At 36.3% G+C, this 12,354-nt stretch overlaps 1 protein-coding gene across 4 annotated transcripts in view; it reads right to left on the bottom strand.

Moving 5' to 3' along the window:
* Positions 1-12,354, bottom strand: part of RPL31 (ribosomal protein L31) — a 201,374-nt gene that overhangs the window by 85,217 nt on the left and 103,803 nt on the right. For all 4 annotated transcript variants that reach the window (XM_053707638.1, XM_053707639.1, XM_053707640.1 and 1 more), the window contains 4 exons: positions 11,826-11,935; positions 5,610-5,690; positions 3,195-3,341; positions 127-348 (listed from right to left, as the gene is read on the bottom strand). In XM_053707638.1, coding sequence (XP_053563613.1) covers positions 127-348; positions 3,195-3,341; positions 5,610-5,690; positions 11,826-11,935 — 560 coding nt within the window. The remainder of the gene's footprint in view (positions 1-126; positions 349-3,194; positions 3,342-5,609; positions 5,691-11,825; positions 11,936-12,354) is intronic.

Genomic DNA, 12,354 nt, shown 5'->3' with positions numbered 1-12,354 from the left:
GCAATGAAACAATATTAAATGAGCTTCAGGAATATAAAAAATGTCCCTGGCAGTGCAATAACCAGAACTATGCATCAGTTTGGCTATATCTCTAAATTAAACAGATTAATTGAAATGCAGTTGTACCTTATTTGATATAATATTTATGTCCCTCAGTACATTCAGAGATGAAACCAAATGATTTCCTGTGGTCTGTGTAGAAGTGATCAGTCCCTGAGTTGCAGGACTAGACACAAGCTTCTGCTGCTCTTCCTGTGACATCACTGCAGATCTTGACTGGGTTTGTTGCTGAGGTTCATTATGATTGCTGCTGAAGCTCAATGAAATATTTGGTTGCTGGTAAAACATCTGTTAAAAAATATTCATCAGCCTATGGATCTTTTTTAAAATGTATGTTAACTATCTATAGCATGTTTCCTAGACCAGTGCAATTATTAATATTATGCTTATAGATTAATCCTGGTGCAACTGCTGTGTTCTTTAACTTCATTCTTCAGAAACTACTATCAGCTCAGAATTTAAAGGGACACTGAACCCAATTTTTTTCTTTCATGATTCAGATACAGCATGCAATTTTAAGCAACTTTCTCATTTACTCCTATTATCAATTTTTCTTCGTTCTGTTGCTATCTTTTTTGGTTCAGAACTCTGGACAGTACTTGATTATTGTTGGGTGAATTTATCCACCAATCAGCAAGAACAACCCAGGTGTTCACCAAAAATGGGCCGGCATCTAAACTTACATTCTTGCATTTCAAATAAAGAGACCAAGAGAATGAAAGAAATTTGATAATAGGAATAAACTTGAAAGTTGCTCAAAATTGCATGCTCTATCTGAATCACAAAATAAAAAATGTTGGTTCAGTGTCCCTTTAAGGATATCTAAATTAGAGCTCAGGTGAGTTAAACATAACATTTCCATACTAAAGGGCCGATTTATCAAGGGCCAAATGGCCCCTGATGCCCCTGTTTCCGTGTGAGCCTTCAGACTCGCCGGAAACAGCAGTTAAGAAGCAGAGGTCTTAAGACCACTGCTCCTTAACTGGTGTGCTGCCTCTGAGGCTGCGGACATCAATCAGCCTGATCCTATACAATCGGGTTGATTGACACCCCCTGCTAAGGGGACAATTGGCCACGAATCTGCAGGGGGCAGCATTGCACAAGCATTTCACCAGAACTGATTGTGCAATGTTAAATGCCGACAGTGTATGCTGTCTGCATTCAGTGATGTCTGTCGGCCATGATCCACTAATACACAATTAAATCTGGGTAAGAAAACAGAATAATTACACATTTTAAAATAAAAATGACTGTGTAAGGGACAGAGATTAATGACTTTCCGCATTCGTACAGTTACTGCAAATGGGCATTTTAATATTTAGTCGTAAAATATGTGACCCTGACTTTGACATTTGAGTTATCAGACATAACTGTCACTGTCATTGGAATTAAGGGGCCAAATTATCAATGTCTGGTTTACATGATATGATGTAGCGTATCATGTTCGCCAGACATCGCTGAATGCCGACAACATACGCTGTCAGAAAAATTTAACATTGCACGAGCAGTTCTAGTGAACTGCTTGTGCAATGCCGCCCCCTGCAGATTCGCTGCCAATCGGCCGCTAGCAGGGGGTATCAATCAGCCTCAGAGACGGCAGACCAGATAAGTCTTAAGACCGCTGCTTCATAACTGCTGTTTCCGGCGACCCTGAAGGCTCACACGTAAACAGGGGCATCAGGGGCCATTTGGCCCTTGATAAATCGGTCCCTAAGTATTTTGGAGAAAAAGTAACATGTGATTGTGGTTTTAATACTTGAGTTGTCATTTGTCATTCATGCTGTTACTTGGCATGGAAGAATTTTATAGTGAGAATGACTCTTTGCATTTTAGTATTTTCAAGTGAAAATAATCATCATTGTGAATTTGATATAATTTGTCATTCTCAATTTTACTTAACATTAGATAAAACTTTTATAGTTTAATTTAGACTAAAGTCTTTCACAAGTTCCTCTCCAATCTATTTTATTCTTACTTAAAGGGACACTGAACCCATTTTTTTATTTCATGATTCTGATAGAGTATGCGATTTTAAGCAACTTTCTAATTTACTCCTATTATCAATTTTTCTTCGTTCTCTTGCTATCTTTATTTGAAAATCATGAATGTAAATCTTAGCAGCCAGACCATTTTCGGTTCAGCATCATGGATAGCGCTTGCTTATTGGAGGCTGACATTTTACCCACCAATAAGCAAGCATAACCCAGATTCTCAACCAAAAATGGGCCAGCTCCTATGCATCACATTCCTGCTTTTTAAATAAAGATAGCAAGAGAACAAAGAAAATTGATAATAGGAGTAAATTAGAAAGTTGCTTAAAATTGCATGATCTATCTCAATCATTAATGAAAAAAAATTGCGTTTAGTGTCCCTTTACTTCTTACAAAACTATTTTCGCATCATAAATGTTGCTTTTTTTTTATCATAGAATAATTTTCTATTTGTACGATTAGGCATTGTCCAAGCTCCAGCCCAAACTACCAAGACAAAATGACAAAATATTAGGAATAAACCCCAGAACCTCTGGTATAATGATAATAACAGTACAACCAGAAATGATAGAATGAATATATCAGCTAAATATTGGCCTTCTTTATTAACTAGTCTTTAAGAAATAAATATATACTACATTCTTTTGGTATTAGCATCTAAGCTCTATAGCACTGTGAGTATTGTATGTATAGCTTTAGCACAGGTTTTTCCAACAGAACAAGGGGCCAAATTATAATTTTGCGAGCGGACATGATCCGATATTGCGGATCATGTCCGCTGCACATCACCAGCAGTTCTTGTGAACTGCTGGTGCAATACCGCCCCCTGCAGATTTGCGGTCAATCAACAGGGGGTGTCAATCAACCCGATCGTATTCGATCGGGTTGATTTTCAGCAATGTCTGTACACTGCCTCAGAGCAGGCGGACAGGTTATGGAGCTGCGGTATTTAGACGGCTGCTTCATAACTTGCTCCATACGAAGCTTGAAAAATATGCCCCCAAGACACAATTACATGTAATCTATTTCTTAGAGGCAGTCATATAATATGTCATTTACATTATCAGGGCACTGTAAAGAGTAATAGATGGATAAGTAGTGTTGTGTCAGTAAACAGATGGCTTTAGATTAGTTAGAACCTACTTGTATGTTAGTGTCCTGCACCAGGCTCAGCTGTTCTTGGATGGTGAGGAGCTCCTCCTGTTGCCACCTTATGTTAGCCTGAAGATCCTGCATTCTCCTCTCTAGCTTGTTCTTGATAGTTTGGAACACAGAGATTTGTGCAGAGAGCTTACAGATACAATAAAGTGCATTATTCATGGTTTCTCTTTAAATGAATGATGGTATCACATCTCTTTGGTACCACTTAACCCAAAAGATTATTTTTGTCGTTTAGAAAATCAAACTCCACCAACATAAAAGGGACAAATTTCCCCTTTGAAATTATAGAATTATGAGACCTTTATAGTAGACATTTATATTCTCTGAGAATTATATTTATATATTTCCAAATCATAGTTATATTTCTACTTTCCTTACTAAAAATACAAAGAAATACTAGTAAGAAAATGTAAAAGCACAGAATAGCAATTCTCACTTGTTTTGAAAGAAAACTCAAGACAGATCATAAGATCTCTCTGCTAGTAAAGAGGAAAAGGATACTTATGTCACTATTAATATTTATTTTATTTGTTAAAGGGACAGTCTACAATAGAATTGTTATTGTTTTAAAAGATAGATAATCCCTTTATTACCCATTCCCCAGTTTTGCATAACACACACAGTTATATTAATATACTTTTTATCTCTGTGATTACCTTGTATCTAGGAACCTTCTTCCAGCCCCCTGATCACATGACTGTGACTGTTTATTATCTATTGTCTTAAATTTAGCATTGTTTTGTGCTAAATCTTAAAGGGACACTCAATCAAAATTAAACTTTCATTATTCAGATACAGCATGCTATTTTAAACAACTTACCAATTTACTTCCATTAACTAAATGTGCACAGTCTTTTTATATTTAAACTTTTTGAGTCACCAGCTCCTACTGAGCATGTGCAAGAATAAGTGTGTATGCACTTGTGAATGGCTGATGGCTGTCACATGGTACGTGTATGCATTTGTGATTGGCTGATGGCTGTCACATGGTACAGGGGGAGTGGAAAAAGACATAACTTTTAAAATTGTCAGAAAAAAAATCTACTACTCATTTGAAGTTCAGACTAAGTGCTATTGCATTGTCTTGTTATCTTGCATTTGTTGATTATGCAAATCTATTGTGTTGACTGGTCCTTTAAATAACTCCCTGGGCCTGAACACAGTGTTATCTATATGGCCTACGTGTACTTTCTGTCTCTTTGTGTTGAAAAGAGATTTAAAAAGCATGTGATAAGAGGCAGCCCTCAAAGGCTTAGAAATTGGCATATGAGCCTACCTAGGTTTAGTTTAAACTAAGAATACCAAGAGAAAAAGCAAATTTGATGATAAAAGTAAATTGGAAAGTTGATTAAAATTAAAAAAAGGCCTATCTAAATAATGAGAGTTTAATTTATACTAGACTGTCCCTTTAATGTAACAAATGAGCAGATTATGGCATTTTGTTTACAAGATTAAAGATTAAAGTGAATGTAAAGTTTGCGGGATGAGTGCGCGTTTTTTAAAAATCCTATTAAAAACAGGGGCACTTTCATTCATCAAACTTTACATTTCACTGGTTTTGTTAAAATACTTACCCTTTCTTCTTGAAAGCCGCTCCAGGGCTTCTCCAGCCCGTCGCAAGCCTCTTCATACATCAGCAATGACGATTCCGGCATCCTCCAATTCCGGCTTCCCCCCCGGGGGGATCTTTGCCTAAAGCAACGCCGTGATTGGAGGATGCCGGGATCGTAATTTCTGACGTAGGAAGAGGCTTGCGACGTGCGGGGGAAGCGCTGGAGCGGCTTTCACAAAGAAAAGGTAAGTATTTTAACAAAACCAGTGAAATGTAAAGTTTGATGAATGAAAGTGCCCCTGTTTTTAATAGGATTATTAAAACTGGGCACTGGTTCATCAATATTTACATTCACTTTAACTAGTTTTCCTTGTGGTTTTCCTACTCACAACAAAGTAAAGATATTTAATGGCACTACTGTAGCTTCTCAGTGGTCACTAAACCTTTAACAGTACAATATTAAATACTTAAAGGGACAGTAAAGTCAAAATTAAACATAAATAAATTGTATAGAGCATGACATTTTATACAACTTTACAATTTACAACTGTTATCAATTTTGCGTAGTTCTCTTGGTATTGCTTGTTAAAAAGTAACCCTAGGTGAGCATGCATGTGTCTTTAGCCAGCTTTCAGCAGTGTTTGTAGCATTGTTTATAGCAATGTTATACATAGATGCAAACACTGATGCCATAGACTGCTATAGTCTTATCAGCCAACCTAGCTTTACTCTTCAACATTAATAGAAGTACATTGCAAAGTTGTTTAAAAATTGCATGCGCTATCTGAATCATGAAAATATAATTTTGACTTTACTGCCCCTTTAAATTAAACTTCTAAACATACCTGTGCTATTGGTGCTTGCTGATTCTGCAGATGTAGTAGATGCTGTTGAATAAGATCACATGCTGGATAGTTTATTGGAGCCTAGACAAAATTAAAGATTTTTTAATTATATTTTAGCTTTAAGACACATGTTATACAAGTAATTTAGGGACGATGACATTTATCTATCTATCTATATATCTATCTATCTGTCTGTCTGTCTGTCGGTCGGTCTGTCTGTCTGTCTGTCTGTCTGTCTATCTATCTATCTATCTACCTGTCTGTCTGTTTGTCTATCTATCTATCTATCTATCTATCTATCTATCTATCTATCTATCTATCTATCTATCTTGCACATAAACAAAGTTGAAATTGAAACAAAACATTGGGCATTTGGTTGTCAATTTAGCTAACCATATCTAACCAAAATACACATCAAGGGTCAAATTACAAGTGGAGCGTTATTTACCGCACCAGCTCAAGCGTTAATTGTGCTAGAAGTAAGTTTTTTGTGCGCATCGGGTTCCACTCGTATTACAAGTTGAAAATAAACTGTTTCGCTTACGGGCTAACCCGACACACGTAAAAATCCGAACTTACAATATTGTGCGTGCTATAACCTATTCCTATAAAGGTGTATACTGTACTAGTTACAGAATAAGGGCTAGATTACGAGTGGAGCGTTATTTATTGCTCCACTCATGCGCTAACTCCACTAGAAATAAGCTTTTTGCATGCGCTCGTATTACAAGTTGAAAGTAAAAAGTTTTCTCTTGCGTGCTAACTTAACACGTGCAAAAAGCAGAACTTGGAATATGGTGACCATGTTAACTTATTCTCCCATAGAAGTCAATCGAGCCATAAAAAAAATGAACATCATATTCACGCGCAAACCCTATCGCATATTCTCTCAAGTGCGCTAACCCAACATGAAAATATTAATATTTCACATTCCAGTGTTCTTGACATAGTGAAAATGTTCTATTTATTCATAAATACATATTTCTACATATATCTGCTGTTTTTTTGTTGCAATATATGTCTATACCTATATATACAGGGAGTGCAGAATTATTAGGCAAGTTGTATTTTTGAGGATTAATTTTATTATTGAACAACAACCATGTTCTCAATGAACCCAAAAAACTCATTAATATCAAAGCTGAATAGTTTTGGAAGTAGTTTTTAGTTTGTTTTTAGTTATAGCTATTTTAGGGGGATATCTGTGTGTGCAGGTGACTATTACTGTGCATAATTATTAGGCAACTTAACAAAAAACAAATATATACCCATTTCAATTATTTATTTTTACCAGTGAAACCAATATAACATCTCAACATTCACAAATATACATTTCTGACATTCAAAAACAAAACAAAAACAAATCAGTGACCAATATAGCCACCTTTCTTTGCAAGGACACTCAAAAGCCTGCCATCCATGGATTCTGTCAGTGTTTTGATCTGTTCACCATCAACATTGCGTGCAGCAGCAACCACAGCCTCCCAGACACTGTTCAGAGAGGTGTACTGTTTTCCCTCCTTGTAAATCTCACATTTGATGATGGACCACAGGTTCTCAATGGGGTTCAGATCAAGTGAACAAGGAGGCCATGTCATTAGATTTTCTTCTTTTATACCCTTTCTTGCCAGCCACGCTGTGGAGTACTTGGACGCGTGTGATGGAGCATTGTCCTGCATGAAAATCATGTTTTTCTTGAAGGATGCAGACTTCTTCCTGTACCACTGCTTGAAGAAGGTGTCTTCCAGAAACTGGCAGTAGGACTGGGAGTTGAGCTTGACTCCATCCTCAACCCGAAAAGGCCCCACAAGCTCATCTTTGATGATACCAGCCCAAACCAGTACTCCACCTCCACCTGGCTGGCGTCTGAGTCGGACTGGAGCTCTCTGCCCTTTACCAATCCAGCCACGGGCCCATCCATCTGGCCCATCAAGACTCACTCTCATTTCATCAGTCCATAAAACCTTAGAAAAATCCGTCTTGAGATATTTCTTGGCCCAGTCTTGAAGTTTCAGCTTGTGTGTCTTGTTCAGTGGTGGTCGTTTTTCAGCCTTTCTTACCTTGGCCATGTCTCTGAGTATTGTACACCCTGTTGACTATTTTGAATGAAACGCTTGATTGTTCGATGATCACGCTTCAGAAGCTTTGCAATTTTAAGAGTGCTGCATCCCTTTGCAAGATATCTCACTATTTTTGACTTTTCTGAGCCTGTCAAGTCCTTCTTTTGACCCATTTTGCCAAAGGAAAGGAAGTTGCCTAATAATTATGCACACCTGATATAGGGTGTTGATGTCATTAGACCACACCCCTTCTCATTACAGAGATGCACATCACCTAATATGCTTAATTGGTAGTAGGCTTTCGAACCTATACAGCTTGTAGTAAGACAACATGCATAAAGAGGATGATGTGGTCAAAATACTAATTTGCCTAATAATTCTGCACTCCCTGTATATATACCTGACTATATATAGATATATACAAATATATATAGGAATATCTATTTATAAATACCTAGAACATATTTTGCTATGTGCAGAACATTGGAATGTGAAATGTTTACAGTAAATACATTGTTAAACATTTTATTAAATATGAATATTGTATAAATATGGGTTTTCATGTTTTTATCTACTTGACTGTAAAGGGCTCAAATGCACTTATATATATATATATGTCTATATATGTATACATATATATTTATGTGTATATATGTCTGTAAATACATTTATACACACATAAATATATAAATAAATCTGTGCACACATATAGAGTTATATATATGTTACACTTTTTATTAGAGTGTAACAGTAAACCAGAGTTTTGAGGTCGCACTATCCCGACACATGTTAAATTTAATTGTGCTCAAGTGATCGTGTTTATTTAAAACTTGTAATACGTGTACTACCTCTGACGCGCACAGAGAGCTACGATAAAACCCATTACAAGTCGCGCAATCAAAACAGCCAAATCACGTGCACGTTCATGTATTCTCCATAGAAGTCAGTGCTGCAATCCTTTTTTTTTTTGACATCAGTGCTTTCCTTCTGACAGTCAACACATGAACAAAGACTTTCATGGTCTGTAGAGTTTTCTGGAGGGCTTTTGCTGTTACCCTTAGGTTCATTCTCACCTCTTTCAGGATTACCTGTTGTGCTCTTGGAGTGATCTTAACAGGAGGCCCACTTATAGGGAAAGCTGCAACATCCCCTTATTTTCTCTATCTGTAGACAATCTCTCTTACTGTGGACTGATAAACACCTAATGCTTATGTAAGATTTTATAGCTTTGTGCATCTCTATAATGCATATTCCAAGATCCTGTCAAAGTTGTTTGGAGCAAGGCATGGTTTACACTAACCAATCCTACTTGAGAACAGATTTGTCAGTGAGCAGGCTTTGTGTGCCTTTATTTAAAGGCCAGGACACTTGTTTAACCCAGACTCCCAATTTCATCTCTTCAAATGAAACACCTGACACCGTTCACTTAAAGGGACACTGAACCCAAATTTTTTCTTTCATGATTCAGATAGAGCATGCAATTTTAAACCACTTTCTAATTTATTGCAATTATCAATTTTTCTTCGTTCTCTTGCTATCTTTATTTTAAAAAGAATATATCTAAGCTTTTTTCAAAATTCAGAACTATGGACAGCACTTTTTTATTGGTAGATGAATTTATCCACCAATTAGCAAGGACAACCCAGGTTGATCACCAAAAATGGGCCGGCATCTAAACTTACTTTCTTGCATTTCAAATAAAGATACCAAAAGAATGAAGAAAATTTGATAATAGGAGTAAATTAGAAAGTTGCTTAAAATGTCATGCTCTATCCGAATCACAAAATAAAAAAATTGGGTACATTGTCCCTTTAAGTTTTCCAGCCTTAACTGTGAATAATGACTCAATATTTTCAATAAAAAATGTAAAAGTACAACTGTTTGTGAGTTGTTAGTCAGTTTGTGTTTGTTTATAATTGTGACTTAGATGAAGATCTAATTTTTTTCAGTAATCAATGCAGAAATTAAGGTACATCCAAAGGGTTCACAAACTTTTTTCTTGGAATTGTATAATATTTACATGTGGTCAGCATATCCTTTTTAAAAATATCAGAGTGTGCAGGTGTGATCTATATAAAGCGACAGTAAACACCTTGGGCTAGATTAAGAGTAGAGTGTTAGTTTGCACTCCTCTCCGCATATTAACTCCGCTAGACTTTGGCTTTTTACGTCCGTCAGATAGTGCACATATTGCAAGTTGCAAGTAAAATATTTTTGCATGATCACTAATCTGACACGTGAAAAAAGCCAAAGTACGAATAACACAACCACGTCAACGTATTCCCTCATAGACTTCAATGGAGTGCAAAAGTAGGAAAAAAATAAACACCCTTACTCGCACGCAAACCCAATCGCATTTTCTCAAGTACGCTAACCCAACATGAAATATGAATATTTCACATTCCAATGTTCTTCACATAGCAGAATATGTTCTATTTATTCATAAATACATAGTTCTATATATATATGTTTTTTTTGTTAAAATATATATCTATACCTATAAACAGAATATATATATATATATATATATATATATATATATATATATATATAGTCTATTCCAATTAGGGACTGCACTCACTAGATTTGGATCAAAACTTAATTTATTAATATATTATGGTAACGTTTCGAGGCACACAGACCCCTTCCTCAGACCAGACAATAGTGCACAGAAGATTGCGCCAAAATTGTAACCATGGCAACATCATGGTTGCCAAGTAACAAATAAAACACACCTTTTGTATTATACAAAAATGTAAATAAACATAAAAAATAAAATATAAACAAGAGAAATCAAAACCACCTCAGTATTCATTAGTCTATGTCAGACAAGTGTATCTTTCACCTTGTTATATATATCAAACAAACATATCTACATAAAAAATATGATAGTAGTGTATAAAATAATACATCTAAAAGTACCGTGTGTGCATGTGTATCACTGAACTGTGCAGAATAATATGGTTAAGCATATAGAGAATCATATCTAGTACATCATATAGAGAAAGACATATATAGAAAAACATCTAAGGCAATCTACAGTGTTAACAGATCGTTATTGCTAATTGATTAATAGGCTCACAATGACCGTCTTACGGAGCCAAATGATCAAGCGTTATGTCATATATATCGACCGCTGCTTCTTAACTTCCCTTTCAGGCGGACCTGAAAGGATGAGGCTTTGATGCAGGATCCGCTGCTTAATAAATCGACCCCATAGTGTTATTATGAGTGTAACTGCACTTTTAAATGTAATTTTAATGTTTTTTGTGCAACTGTGTATGTTTCATGTAACAGTTACCAGAGCTCTGAAGCTGAAGTAGCGCTATCCTGACGCACGTTAAATTAAATTGTGCTTGAGTGAATGCCTTTAGTTTTAACTTGTAATACATGCACTACTTCCGATACGTGTAAAGAGTCGCGATAAACCCTTAGTGCTCGCACGCAACAGCACTCCACTCATAATCCAGCCCCTTGTAATTAGAAGACTTTTCTGTCATTTTGCTATAGAATAATAGAATAACAGAATAGCCAAGTCTAAGGGGCCTATCTATCAAGCTCTGAACGGAGCTTGAAGGCCCGTGTTTCTAGCGAGTCGTAAGACTCGCCAGAAACACAAGTTATGGAGCAGCTCTGATGAGGTGGACAGGAATTGACACCGAGTCTGCAGGGGGCGGCGTTGCACCAGCAGCTCACAAGAGCTGCTTGTGCAATGCTGAATACGGAGAGCGTATTGCTCTCCGCATTCAGCGATGTCTGTCGGACCTGATCCGCAGTGTCGGATCAGGTCCGACAGACATATGATAAATAGGCCCCTAAACATTTTTTAAATAAATTAACATCTCTGTTTGCTGCAATTGTTTTTCAATAGCTAAACTCCACCACCACTTGTCTCATTTAGAAGTGCCAATCCAGCCTTAAGTCCTCAGCTGATAAGGCTAGACATGGTCATTATATTTGTATAAAGTGCATTGTTTTCAGATAATATCTGCTAAATTCAATAAGACATATATCACGGTTAGCCTCGATAAGTTCAGTGTGCATTTTCATCTCTGTTAATTAGAAAATTACCGTTTTTAGAGCTAAATTACATGAAAAAGGGCAAAATAAACAGCAGGAAATAGAATATACTTTTTTTAAGATTAAATAGAACAACCTGTACATAGGCAGTTTGATTTCTCCTCTGAGGTGGTAGCTTGTGCTGCATACTGTGAGAGCTCAGCAAGGAGGGAGTGCTGGATTCTGTGATCAGTTTTGTAGGTGTAGCTGAAACAGGCAAAATGATTTATTTATTATTGAACATTTATCTAGGATTGCTATTTGCAGTATTCGTTAGGAAACCTTTATATTTCATATTTTGTAAATGTAACAAAGTGATGCTCTATTTTCTCCAAAAACAGGAAAACTAATGATATACAATATTATTTATTTTTTATATTTATATTTGGTTTTAGTTTATGCTTAATGTAATGTTTGCATGCAATACAGTGGCATATTTAGGTTTTCTGCTGCCCTAGGCATTCACAATTCTGCTGCCCCTCCCCACTCCACAGGCCTTTCTTAGCCATAATATTTTTTGGTCTGAGGGTAGCATTTTTTTCAGTGGCATTTTCCAAAGTTTATGTTCACACTCTCACACACACACACACACACACACACACACACACACACATATATATATACAA

This window comes from Bombina bombina, chromosome 3 (assembly GCF_027579735.1).
Source record: "Bombina bombina isolate aBomBom1 chromosome 3, aBomBom1.pri, whole genome shotgun sequence".
Lineage (NCBI taxonomy): Eukaryota > Metazoa > Chordata > Amphibia > Anura > Bombinatoridae > Bombina > Bombina bombina.
Note: the sequence above shows the minus strand (reverse complement) of the source record. Positions and strands in the feature narration are given on the sequence as shown.